The sequence below is a fragment of the Pollachius pollachius genome (genome assembly GCF_949987615.1).
Source record: "Pollachius pollachius genome assembly, chromosome: 15".
Taxonomy (NCBI): Eukaryota; Metazoa; Chordata; class Actinopteri; order Gadiformes; family Gadidae; genus Pollachius; species Pollachius pollachius.
In genome coordinates this window covers 8800930-8815536 of record NC_136948.1, presented here as the reverse complement: position 1 = coordinate 8815536, position 14607 = coordinate 8800930, and the positions used below count along the sequence as shown (strand labels likewise).

The 14607-nt window shown below is 43.8% G+C and overlaps 1 protein-coding gene across 1 annotated transcript in view; it reads left to right on the top strand.

The window, feature by feature from the left end:
- The window catches only part of stxbp6 (syntaxin binding protein 6 (amisyn)), a 50044-nt gene extending 44112 nt beyond the window's left edge, over positions 1 to 5932 (top strand). Inside the window, exons 5-6 of the mRNA XM_079752592.1 lie at positions 2071 to 2228; positions 4431 to 5932. Of these exons, the coding sequence (XP_079608718.1) occupies positions 2071 to 2228; positions 4431 to 4454 (182 nt within the window). The 3' untranslated portion in view covers positions 4455 to 5932. The remainder of the gene's footprint in view (positions 1 to 2070; positions 2229 to 4430) is intronic.
- The last annotated feature ends 8675 nt before the right edge of the window (positions 5933 to 14607 follow it).

Here is a 14607-nt window from a genome sequence, read left to right as displayed (position 1 = left end):
CTTGCGGGCGGCTCTGAACCGTAGAGGATTAAGAGAAAAGTGTCTGGAGGTGAAGAGGTCTTCCTTCCTACATGGACGCTGCATCCTTCATTGCAAGCCCTTACATTCCAAGTCGGAAACGTGGTGGAGCATATTGGGTAATAATGATAACAGTGATCTTTATTTATATGCTGCTTTGCACAACAGATGTTTCACGGTGGTATTAAACCACTAAGGTGTTTAATAACAAGAACTCTACATGCGTGGATATACACCATCATAAGTTACTGTAAAAATATTGAGTCCTGTTAGATGGACAGACGCCTCCTCCCATCCAATGTTTTCTTGCCGATTGGAAAAATGTTGATTAAATACCAGCAATTTAACTTTCCCCAAGCGGTGGTTGAGTAGAACCCACAGAGACAGAGAGCCTAGAGCCTGTGGTTTGTACCGTCACCCCTAGAGAATCTCAGTTCAGGGGAAAAAACTCCTAGCTGTGTGTGTGCATTTGCATTCACACGGTGTGCTTCTGTGCGTCTCGCGTTGTTTCAGTGTGTGAGCTTTGATGCCGTGCAGCGCCTATAGTGTTTGCCTATGTGTTTGTGTATGTGTGTGTGTTTGCTGAACACTTAACGCATCGAATGAACTTCTTTCTGAATGAACAGAAGCTGTCCTCTCTGTCTGCACGGGGGCGGTAATGTGGAGGACACTGTGCCAGTGCCCTCTCCTCCTATCTGTCCATCCGCCTACCTCCCTGAATGCCACAGGACAGAGGAATGTACTCTATATTGCACAGCTCCTGTCAGGGAAACACAGAGTCTTAATAACACCCTCGGCCCCTTCTAGCCTTGCACTCTCTGTCCTCAACATTTCCCTCACACTCATTTATCGCCACAGTTTTACGGTCCAGGAAGGAATAAACTCTTGGTATTGTCCCCAATGGGCATGTCTGAATTTGTTTCTCTATTTTCGCTGAGACAGTTTGAAGTTAAGACATAGAACTTAGGTTTGCTCTTTATTTGGCCTACATGGGTGAGGTGGGTAGGGGAGTGCTCGGTTGGGGCCAGGTTATTTTTGTATTAATATAAATATTTTCTGAATATAATCAGCATACTCACAACTTAGGCTGTGGCCTACAGTGTTTTGCAGTCCTCTCTTGCACAGAGCCCTAGTTGTGGCGTTTTTTTTGTTTCACTAAAGAATAACTACACGTCATAAGTGGCACTGCAAAGCAAAAAAACCCATTGTCTTGTCAGGCATTTCAAGGGAGGCAATTCACAAGCAACAATGGACTAAATAAGTTCCAAATCAATGCCATTGTCTCCCCCTCCCAAAGTGTTTTTCTGCCCATATCTGCCTAGTGTTTCCCGAGGTGATGGATTATACCCCCCTGGGTGAGTGCCAGTGCAGTGGCAACAATGAGAAAGTGGAATTTTTTTTTGTTTAGTTCATTGTGTACACAATTTGGGCACAACCACTTTAGGGCTTCAGATGAATTGCTTTTTAACCGGCTTGTCCACATGACAAACCGGCGCTTCCCGAAGTTGCATTGTGCATTGCGACCTAAGGTTTATTCACATTCAGTCATTAAAGAGCAGGTACCGGGGTGGACATTTTCACGTCAGAGAGCAGAGCACGTTTTGGAGCGATCGGGTTTCACAGGTTTTTCGATTATTTGAAAAGTGTCCACTTCATGACATTGAGAGCACCTCGGTGATGCTGGAAAACGAAACATTGAATTACTCTATATCTGTTAAGAGAAAGGTAGCAGCACACACGGGTGACGGGTTAGTTTCAGTTCCTCTCTTCTCACAGAAAAGACTGTTCTTTGGGAGGAAACCGCATTCGCTTGTTTGACGCGTTCTTGCATGACTCCACTTTGATGTGCTTTCAAGTATTAACGACAATGCTTTGGGTCACAGATTGAACCACTTACAGAAACTACAATTGAACAGCTTAAGTTCAAGGTCTCTATCATACTTCCTGATCCCCACCAATTGGAATCGTTCTGTCCTGTATTTCTCCTTTTCTCTCCCGCCTGCCATTCACTCATACACAGGCATAAGTTCCCTGTTTTTCTGCTCCCCTCAGGTAACAGCATACTGCACACTGCGGCTGACAGCGTGACCAGTGCGGTTCAGAAGGCCAGCCAGGCCCTGAATGAGCGCGGCGAGCGTCTGGGCCGCGCCGAAGACAAGACCGCCGACATGATGAACAGCTCCGAGCAGTTCGCTGTCACGGCTCACAAAGTAAGACTCTGGCGATGGGGGAAGTCAGGGCGACAGATGTGATGGGAGGGACATGTAACATGTACAATCCAGGATGTAACCCTTACTGTGTTACTGTGCGAACTTAACTGTGATACACAGAGGATCTTTCCTACACAACTCTCTGAGTATTAAGGTTACGTTCTGTCCTTTAGCAAAATCTTTTAGCCAATGCGACTTCATTCAAATGATTTCAGAATTGTATTGATTACAGCCAATTTCAAATCAAATGGTATTATCAGGGAATGGTGTAAGACTAAATGAAAGGCCATTAGAAGACAACGTTGTTTTTATAGTTTTCTATGGACTTGTGGCTGGCATTAGGGGCTTTTTTTCTCCTCTATTCACATCATTATTCTCTATCTAAACTTATTCTCTTATTCTCTCTGGGGTTTTCTCCATTTGCCCACTCCTATTGTCATGCTGCTTAACGAGGCTGTAGCATAATTGACCGTACTCTTGTGCTTCCTGTTTTCATAACAAAAAATATCAATAAGACAGGGAAAATCCAGGGCTCTAGCAAACCCAAACCCTTGATCAGTCATCGAATATGCAGTCAACCACGTCATGTCATTCACCATCACTGGTTGAATATTGATACCCACTAAATCTTTACATTTATGCAATTATAGTTCTCCATCAATTTCAGCTTATTTATGTAGATCTGAATTAGTCTCATTGGTAACCCGCAAATCTGGTGTATTATCATTATCATACGCCATCCTTTAGGTCACAGATCTTTGGGTCAAACATGGGCCCAGGTCCAAGTAGCCTCAAGACGCTCAGGGTCAGACACTAGGGCGCTAGCTTAATAAGAGTTTGAGAAAGGTGGATCTTACATTCTCAGACCATCTGTCTGTAACCCTGCTGTTCAGTCTTCAGCTTATATAAATCACGGTGGATAGCAGGAGCCATCTCACACACGGTATCAAATGTAGACGTTGGTTCAAATTCAGGTGCAAGTTTCCAAGTCCAGGAGCTTCCAGAAAAGGCTGCGGAATCAATACTTGTGTTCAAAACTTTATTCTTGGGCTCAAGCAAGATACCCCAAAACAACCACCAGGGTCCTTTCGTGGTTCACCAACTTCTCAGCTTAATCTTCCCATGCTTGTTCCCAGGATTCTTCCCATGATTCTGCTCCCATTCTTCGACGGCCCCTCCCCCTACGGACTAAGTGCTGCTCCGACTGTCACTGGCCGGCCAGCGAGATAGCCAGCCAGCCAGTGACAAGGGCGGAGCTCTCAGTTACCTCCAATCATACTTGTTATCTAACAAAAAGGTGTAACCCACTGGTTACAATTGGGTTATAGTTATTCGAATCTGGACAATCATGAACCGCCTGCACAATAGTACAATCGTCAACAGATACCAAAGACTGCATTCACAAGGCTGTCTTTGGGCTCCTTGTAGTGGCTTGGTTTTTAATGGTGCAATTAGGGCATGTGGATGATGGTCGGCACACACATCACTCATCATTCACCCTTCATTATTAATTAATCACACACTGTTGTCCAAAGAGACTGACAGTGATTTCCAATAAAGGGCTTTAAAGAGCAGGTAGGGCTATTGGTTTTTTCCTAATGCTTTGCTGCTTTCCATCTCAACTCAATGAATGATCATCAAAATTATGATCAGTAGCTGGTTCCAGGGTGAGACAGTGAGGCAATAGCGCACACGTTCTCACCTTCCCACCTTCCATTGGTTTGTCTATCTAAATGCCAAACACACTTTAGTGCTGCTCTGCTTCCCCCACCTGATCAATCTCTGAACTGCAGTGTGTGTGTGTGTGTGTGTGTGTGTGTGTGTGTGTGTGTGTGTGTGTGTGTGTGTGTGTGTGTGTGTGTGTGTGTGTGTGTGTGTGTGTGTGTGTGTGTGTGTGTGGCCAAAACTATACTGGGTGCTGAGCTTTTTTGTTATTATTTGCGAGAATAACAAGGCAAGCGCCCCTAAAAATTATAATCTATCGCAGGACAAAATAATAAAAAGGATTTGCTAAGCACATTTGTTTTGTGCTGACTTGCCTTTTTCTTTATGAGAATGTTTAAATATACATTACTCCTACTGTAGGAAGCTGTTCTAACCCAATTTAACCGTCTCTCCTCTCCCAATCTTTCTCGCCCACCAATCTCTCTCTCGCTCTCTCTCGCTCTCTCTCTCTCTCTCTCTCTCTCGCTCTCTCTGCAGCTTGCCATGAAGCACAAGTGTTAGACCACTGCCAACACCCAGCTCGCAGGATGCTTGGAGAACAGCCACTAGACTGTCAACACAGAACGGATGGAACTCAGATTGTATTGTTTTTAATCTTCTTTTTATATATATATATATATATATATATATATATATATATGCGGATTTGTTAACAGGTAACACATAATTATTTAATACCAGCACATCTTGACAAGGATGGACACAGCGAACTGGATGGAGCGAAACAGAGAGAAAGAATATATATATATATATATATATATATTTCTTGCGATTTCTTACTTTAAAAAAGACGTGACAAGCCGAGACAACTATGTTGCGACGAGCCGAAACAAAAGTTGTCTTTGTGTCGTCGTGTGACGCGGCCGACCTACTCCTCACCATCACAGGCCATCATTAGTGTCCTCCCTTAATAAATTACTCATATGATTCCTGACACTGGTTGTTCATGTCTTCTGCTGTTCATTTTTATTTTTGGGAATTCATTACATATGTTTAGAGCCCTCTTTGCTGTGGCTCTTTGACCAATGTGTTTGCGTGTGTGAGTGAGTGTGTGTGTGTGTGTATGTGTGTGTGTAAGAGGGATCGAGAAGCAAGGCATCTACTGGAGAGGACTCTAGTGTACAACTAGCCACACAAGCCAACAAAAAATGGAGAAACGGGCACATTGATGAACAGAAAACACAACATCGCCTGCTTCAAACGTACGCTTGAGACGACGGATGAAATCCCTTGCAAACTAAACGCTGCTTTGACAGTTGAGTGGTGTCTGCTGTGGTTTTCCGATGTACAGTTTTCAAAGGGCCCACGTTGGCGGCCCTTACTTTAGTGTCTACACATGTTTCAAGCACTTGAGTATTAGCCAAAAACGCAATGAACACTTCACTTGTATTCGCTTCTGTGATTCAAGCATGCAAGAACGGCGGAGATTCAGTGCTCTTATTTTGCAAATAATACAGAAAAATACCTTTGTTAAAACCATGTTGTACTCACTTCATCTGAATAAGCTTTGGAAGGTCTTATAATTCACAGGTCAAAAGGGAGAAAAAGAACATACAGTAGCAATGTACACCAGCTTCAGTATTGTATAAAAGCATATACATGTAATTCCTGCACACTGTGTTCAGTGTTACTCGAGCAGATTTGTCCTATGAACTTGTGATACTCCCTGGCTGTGTTTAAACTATGATCATAGGCTTATCTTGTATCATATTTGTTTTATTTTGTTGACATGCCCGGGTTACTTGTGAAGATATGTATATGTATATACTGAAGAAATTACTCACACATTGACGGTGTCCCCAATAACAGCAGTAACAGCATCAATGTGTACTAGTGAGTTTGAACCTCGTAACTGTGGCTTAGGGGCAACATATTTGACTTTTTGTATTTAGGATTGTTATTATGAATGTTTCGCTCTCACGATGCACACTGGCATTGTCCTCCTTGCTGATCATTTGTTGACAAGTTCAAGGTGCAAAACAAATACTGTGGACTCTTAGTCTGCTGGCTTAATGAAACTATTTTTTGGCTTACTTACTGGTCTGCTCATATTTCAACCTAACACTTTGGATGTTTGTTGTTTTAATAAAACAAAGGAGACATTAAACTGGATTGTGTTTAGTGTGACTTGCTTTGTCAAGTGAGAACTTATATTATTTGGAATGGAAATATACCCATCTATATGAAATAAAATATGTCTGTAATATTAATATGCATTGATTCATGCATAGGTTTTGTTTTCACATTGACGCCTAATATTACATCATAAAATAAGGCCATTACTTTCTCTCCCAATGCAGAATGACGTATTTTAAGACTGATGTCTTTATTGGGAAATGAGAATGAAATTGGATTTTCAAATTGACTACATCGTCTTTATCCCCCTCCTATAGACCCCAGCCCAGCAGATTTAATTGAGAACTATTATTAGGGATCTGATAAATCGTTTATAGAAACGCTGACCTTTTATTCCATTTAAGTGCGACAGTTCCAGTCTACACCACTAGTAGGTGTAAAAGCATTATATATTTATTAGCCCTCAACTACAATTGATTTGCTCGGTAGAACCGTTTAATTATGTTTATAAATTAGTAGTTTGTTGGATATGTCTTCAATGAATATAGCCTACAATAAGATGCAAAAGAAAATATGGAAAATGTGTCCTATTTAAAATATTAGTGAGAGAACAGCAAGTACTTCACCCATTATCATGCAAACTTTTTTTGCCTCACTGACAAAACCTCAAATTTGACGCGCCCACGATGCTTCCGGAGGGGTTCTACGGTACGGTCTCACACAAGAACGTCTACGGAGCGCGCGGTTATCTTCACCTTGAGGAGGTAGAGGTCCGTTGAGATTCCGCCCAACCACGTGGTGTGGAGAGGTGTAATTACTTCATCATCACAACCTCTCGGCTCGACGGCCCCTCCCCCTAAGGACTAGCAGTGCTGCTCCGACTGTCACCGGCCGGCCAGCGAGATAGCCAGCCAGCCAGTGGACCTCAGGCTCATTTTAATCTTCAGAGCTTCCCGAGGCCCTAGCAAATTATAACACGTTAAACCCACAGGGTGAGTTCGCCGAATGAAGCCGCACTGCTTTTCATGATGACTCATACTACACTTTTAGTACACTACCACTAACAGTGGAAACTGTTTCTGTCATAGTGAGCGCTGCTGTATTTCCCCCGCAAAGTCAAAGTTTAATAATAACAGCAGCAAGATATTGCCTCTCTCCCGGAGGTGTGTGGGAGTGCAAGTAGGCATTATTCATTTCGCAAAGTAGTTTGCAAACAAAAAGTTTCTAAATTAAGTTAAAAGTTCTAAATTGTTTAATATGGATGAACCTCATGGGGCGATTTCACAATAATATAGGCCTAATTGAACCAGTGGAGGATATTGTATAGTGTCTAGGGTGCTCGACTAAAGGCAGAATGGTACTGGTTCCCAAACTGGTTTTAACCCCATAAACCCCAACTGCCTGTCCCGGAACCCAACCCCTACTTGCTTATTAATCACAATGATGTATCCAGGTTCACTGCAATTTGATTTGGGTTAAAGCATATCCTAGACGAGGAAATGTTAGCCTTTTAGTTTTGTTTTGGCAGTTATCAGTAACACATGATGTGCTTAAAACAATGCAGACTTGTATGGTCAAGTGTTGACAGAAAGGGAAACTCCCTTTGTATAAACCAAAATAGCTATAGGAATGTTTTATACACTTTTAGAATATATTCTTACAAAGTTGAGGCTACAGAATGGAATGCCGCAATAGATGGAGATGCAGAGATTCTGAGAAAGAGAGAGAGTGTGAACGTCACTCGCCCATCATGACTTGGCAGATGTGTACGGAGCGAGGTTGCAGACCAGCTGTTTTGCTCTATATCGGGCGGGCCCCCCCCCAGCCCATACCTACCACCCACCCCCTCTGCCTTTGAGGCTCCTGTGGAGCCCGACGTCAGCCCTGCTGGATTCATCCTTCATCATCCTAGTGCACCGCCCGACCTCACCGCACACTCTTCCTCCTCGCGCTCTGGTTCTCATCCCTTCTTTTCCGGTGTGCTCAGGCATCTCTATCGGGTCCTCACTGTTGTTTTATTATGCTGGATTTGAAAATACGTAAAACACAGGAGATGTAGCTAACCGATATGTTTACGACTCACACTAAGCATTCATCTGTTACTGTTGACTTTGGTGGTTTGACACATGGCAGAGATACAGATACGACATTGAGGGAGAGATGATAGACAGCAGGCTTGAGGCTAGATGGATGGACTGATGGAAAGGCTGCCTGATTAATTGAGTCTCTTTTTGTTTAGTAGAGCTATTGTTAGGCCGCCCATTTGGATTGGAAGCCATGTAATCTGCTCTACTGTATGCAAAGTTCCACAAGACAAGGGGCACATGGAGATAGATCACTGTTAGAAATACACCATGAAATGGAGCCAAATGAAGGAAGGGGTGAAGGTTTGCTGTAATGGTCCCCTTTTAATAGGCTTTCAGTGGCAGTATGTGGGTGTCTAAATAATGCTGTCTTTGTATTGGTTAATGGAAGTGTTGAATGAGGGAGACTGAATAGGTTATTGAAGGAATATTCATGCATTGAGGTCACATAAAACAAGGGCAAAATGATTGAGGAGCAAAAGATGTGATTGTGTGTCTGTCCACATGCTTCTTGGTTTATACCCCTATAACACACATTATCTTCTGGAGGCTTGCTGCCCATCAAATGGCTGCAGGTAATGCATACAGACCCTATCATAGTGGCTTACCTTCAGTGTGCTAATACGGCATTGACCTGACTCAGGGGTCGAGGTTGGTGGGAAACCGATTGGCTGCAAACTACTGCCATCCGGTCTCTGGCGAGTGGCGGCCATCGAAGCGCCTGCCAAGTGGGCTTTGATTATTGGAGTCAGCAAGGAAGGGCCCTCTGTGGTCATGTTTTAAAATCGGGCTGCTTGTTATCACCGAGAAAAACGCAATGTGCCGGTCAGGGGTATAGTTTGAATTGCATATAAAGGGGTGACGGCGTGCATGGGGTAGTAGGTATGTTGATCCATCTGAATCTTGACCCTATCTTGAAAGACATATCGGAAGACCCATCTCTTCTGGAAACATCTCATCGGCTGAGTTGTTCACTTTGTTGTTCCAGCGTTTGTGTTGTAGGCTGCCTAGGACATGTCTTTCTTTGTTGTGATGTGTGTTCTTTGCTCCTACTATGAACTTAACTAGCTAATGAAAATAATACTATTATATATTATTATAACTATATTATTTTGAAAGAATCTTTGATTCTTAAAGATGTTCTGCACTCTTCCCAGTTGTTGTTTTTTTTTATAATATATTGCTTGTGTAGCACTTTCAATTGTAGTGGTACATTTGAATCGTAGTTGCTCCTATCTCGATTGTATACGGTTTGAGTCTTCTAAGAGCGTTTGTCCACAACAAGGTTGAACACACCTCACACCTATGTTCGCCTCTAGAGGATATAGGCTGGATGACATGGACGTCCTCTTCCCTGTAAGAGGGAAAATATTATTAGGCAGATTAGTCATTTTGGTGATATTTTGTATATAATATACAATATAGTATAATTTAAAAAAACAAACTTAAAATGTATTATACATTTAAAACGTTATGATTACATGATTATTTTAAACATTCTGATGATGTGGATGATGATGACTATAAGCGTTATCCAATACAGATCATTAGATTTTGAATGCTTGCATTGTATCTTAGTCGTCAGACTAAGTTATAACCATAACCAATAATGCAGCTGCTTCAGTACCCACTCTGTCACCATGTTTGATAGATGTAGGACTATGAGTTATCCTAACATAGATCTGCCCGCACCAGTCAGCCACTCTCACCATCGATCTAGAGGTGGGCATCACACTGATTAAATTCAACCGTGTGTGTGTCTGTGAGTGTGTGTGTGTGTGTGTGTGTGTGTGTGTGTGTGTGTGTGTGTGTGTTTATGGGTGGGTGCAACCCTCTTGTTAAACCCAACTTGTCTGTTTTAATATATGAGCAACAGAGTATAGAGTCAGTTCCGGTTGTATGCTTGATCACCTACACTTAAGTGAAGTCCCTTGCCACATTCCCTCACTTCTATGTACTGCTGTCTTCTTTGACTGCTGTCTTTCTTCTGATATTCCTAGCATCATAAGATCTTTGTTCCGTGGTTTGAAGCGTGGCAATTCCTGGAATGAAAACTATCCCAGGAGAAAGGGCCTGTGATCCTGTTACCACTCCTTCCAGAACACTCTGGACCATCAGTATTCACAGCCACGCCCCGCTCTCTGATTTGCAGTGTGGTCGTCGTGGCGACTCTAAATTACATTAGAATATGCAGGAGAGGGAGGCGGAGAGGGGGGGAGGGGGGAGGCTATTCATAACGAGGTCTGTCACTCGCTGTTCCTCTATGAAACATCAATGTACTTAATAGTTATCCATGCTCCCCTCCAAGCACATTGTGGTTGGTTGCGGTCGGTATGCCCAGCAGGGAGAGGCGGCGAAAATGGCGGATGTTTGTTTGTATTTGCTTGTTATTTACATCTGCGTTGGGAGTCTGGTGGGAACTGCAGTGGGAGGCAGCAGGACTTTGTATCTGTCTCCCTGTCGACTGGGGAGATCTATCTTCTGGGGGCGGGAAGAGGAGGAGGAGGCGGGGCCAGAAACCTGTGTAACAGCAAAGTTACGGCAGCCATGACACCAACGCCGGGGGGAAGGGAGGGCATGTGTGTTGGTGTTTAATTCATGTTAATCAATGTGATTAACATGAATTAATCACATTGATTCAGGCCTCTTCTCTCTGGCTGGTGATAGCCCATGCACATACACACACACACACACACACAAATACACGAAAGTACACCCTCAGACACACAACCCACATGCACCCACACCACACATACCCTCACCCACATGTGCACAAACACATATGCAGTGGCACATTCGTGCACACACCCACAGCTCAGAGCAGGTTCCCAGATTGGTACCACCTCTGTCTGTCCCAGAGCACAGAAAGGGCTCCCACACCATAACATTAATAATTGTTCATTGTCTTTCAGTACTCGATTTTAGTTCCTCTTTCTCACAAGAAATAATGCTTGTCATTACATTATTTCTCAGCAACCCTGGGTTCCGGGCTACTGCCCGGGTGCAGTACCTTTCACTAACACAGAGGTGCGCTGTAGCTTAAGCTGAGCTCTTGTTGGACAGAGGAACTCAGTTGAACCAAGGACCAGCCGGGACAACGTCAGCTGCTCATATTAGTGCCAGCTCCTAAAATTTACCCAGGGCACCTAAATCTGCTGAGCGCCCTATTTCCACCCGTCCTGTTTCCACCGCACTACGACTTTTCAGCCCGACTCATATAGGAAACTTTTTTTTAATGTATATATATATATCTTTCCCTCTATCATTATTCCCTCGTTACGCTTCACCATCTCCTCTCCCCGCTCTTAATTTCTGAGAGGCAACGTGTCCAATACCGCTGTAGTCAAATGTTTTTCAAATCCCTCTAATTCCGATAATCTAATTTTCTGGATAAAGTCACAGTGATGTTCGCCACTAGGGTTCTCTTCCCCCCCCCCCCCCCCCCCCTCTCTCTCTCTCTCTCTCTGTAGATATCTGCTGCACCGCACCCCTTTTCTTCCCCTATAAGAAGCAGTCGATAAGAGAGGAGAGCAGACTGCTTAGCATTAACAACAGGAGTTTGTCTACTTTCCACTAGTTAAAGAGAATCCTACGTTCGCGATGAAGGTAACTTAGTTCAACACTTTAAAGCACTGAAGGCATTCATTTGTTAGTGAATAATATCTTCCCACCCCATGGAGTACAGAAGGAAGCATAACCTTTCAACAAATCTTTTTATGTTCCCGTTTTCTCTCATTACTCCTTACAAAAAAAATAAGGAGATCATAGATACAAAGGTAAAATAAATGTAAAAAATTCTAAAATGAAAAGACTTTGTGAGTCGGCCCTCAACTCTGAAGGTGCCAACTTCTCACAGTGCACTGTAAGAGAAAATGTATGGTTTGGTTTGTCCCTCCGTGAATGTTACCCTCAAGCTGTCATTGTTTGATTGACTAAATAATCTTAACTTAACCGTACCTGCAATCAGAGTAAGCAGAATTCCAACAGTATAACATCGTAATCCACATTGCAGTATAAAAACTAAATAGGCTTAAACAATTTAACATCAACTGCCATGTGAAATCTTGATGCATGCCGCTATGAAATATTTTTAGCGCATTGATGACTTTGTCAGAGCTAAACGGTTATTCATTTCTGGTTTCGTCAGCTCTGACTGGTATTAACACACTTGGGGTCTTTTCTCCTGTACATAATATCATTAAACCTTTAAAAGGTCATTCATTATGGTATCGATCATTTGTCTTTGGCAAGGTGAGCCCCTGCCTCAAGCATTGCGGCAAAAAAAGAGTCTGGCTGTGACCTCCATCTTCCATTGACAGACATGTCTATGGTGTTTCAAGAGTGTCAGGCAGTATTAAGTCTACCATTCCGACCCCGAGAATAAGCCTTCTAATAGCGGGACAAATTGCCCTGGATTGGCGACAACGGATACCTTAATTCTTTCTATTCACTCCAGTCATTAAGCATGTATTCAAGGGGCTAACAATGATTTCAGAATGGTACATTAAGTCGTTAAGGAGCAGGTAGTTGCAGCAGGTGGGTGTTAAGAAGGCCTTCATGTAGAACATAGGAGATCAAACACAGAGCCTTTCAGCTGGGAGTCGAACACCATGACCTAAATAACACCTAAACATAACTCCCGTTAACCAAGACCCTTGGGTAACCATGCCTAAGCATCAACCATCATCATCAAATCTCCACCACAGCTAGTGAAGAACTTCGTATGGAGTGTACTGGACAGTACCGAGCCTATGGAGGACCTTCACAGTGACAAGTAACAAAGGTTCTCCCCAGGAATTGGATTCTGATTCAGTGAACGATACAAACATGTGTATCTCTCTGTCTCTCTCTGTCTCTCTCTGTCTCTCTCTCTCTCTCTCTCTCTCTCTCTCTCTCTCAGATATTTGAGCTCTATCTGTGGGTAGGATAGTGTGCGGTGGCTTGGGTTACCCCTCTGTGACTCCAAGAAAGGTTGCCGATTCGAACCCCAATGTCCGCAGTCTACTTGACATGACCTCTCTCACTCGTAAGTCACATTGGATAAGGGTGTCTGCTGAAATGACGATGAAATAGTGAACAGCATTGCTCAACTTTTATCTCCATGAATGTTGCATGGAGTAACACACACCGCCTCTCTTCACTCAGATGAACATTACTGTTCCTTGCGTCTCGCTGTGCTGCCTGTCAGCACTCAAGCGCCGCTCTTTCGTCATGTGATGGCATTCACACCCCACGCTTGCTCTCTCTGATTCTAGTTTTTTCCCTTGCTTCGCTCGCTTCTCTACTTCCGAGCTCCAATGCAGCAAAACTCAACCCCACCCCCTTCCACTCTGCCCTTCCCCACCACCACAGCCCTCTAAGTATCAAATACTAAATAAGCATCCAATTTTGCGCAGGCCATGTAGGGAATTTGTCCCTTTCAGGACGAGGATTACGAACCAGACGGTCAGACAGGGCTCCGGAGGGAAAATAAGGGGTGAAGGTTGAGACTTTTTTCTCCTCTGTCATCTCTCACTCGCTATCTAGGTCTTTCCGGGATGACAGCTCTTCCCTCTGTCTGTCTGGCTGATAGCACTTCCTGTCTGTCGGTCTGTCAGGCCAGCGGGCGGAATCTCTTTATTCCTTGTTTATTTTGGTGTTTTCATCCAGTCCGTCCATCACCCCTCTTCGTTTGAACCCTCTATATGCCACGCCACTTTTTTTTTTACTTTCATCCTTTGCCACCTTTATCATACCTCATCACCTCTTTCTCAGACTCCCATGTGTGGCTCTGTCCTATGAGTGGACAGAGCCACACCCAGCCTCAATCCAACTGCCATCACCTGTAGCCTTGAACAAGGATTTATAGGTCAGTTTTCTTGCAGTGGCAGGTCTATCTTTTCTAATCTCCTCAGCCTAACTGCCCCCCACACCTCTTCTCCCCCACCAACAGATGTTAGGGAAACCAGTAACCTGCCATGTGTCAAAAGTCACAGGAACACAGTAGGATACTTCCTGGTTCCGGGGCTAATGCTGACACACTGCACACTGCAACTGTGTGGAGATTTTTGCATCTTGGAAGTGTGAGAGCTAGTGGATGGTGAGAGTGTGTAATGTGTTTGTTCTGGACGTGTCTAATGAATGGCGCTGGTGGGGTCTGTGACCGGGAACGTTCTAATTTGTGAGAGGCTAATTGGGAGTGAGCAGTGTGAAGGTGCTGATGTGTCCCTCCGGTGGTGGGCTGTGTCTAATGGCTGTTGAAACAAATCATCACACATACACACACACACACACACACACACACACACACACACACACACACACACACACACACACACACACACACACACACACACACACACACAGACACACACACACACACACTCACTTCTGTAATGAACCAGGCCTAATGACATCCTGGCATGGACCAGGGGCTGGATCGTTGCCCTCCCTGCACCTTTGTTTTCCTTTTGTTACATTTTATTCGTAAATATCCCTGTTTAATGTTCTCTGTC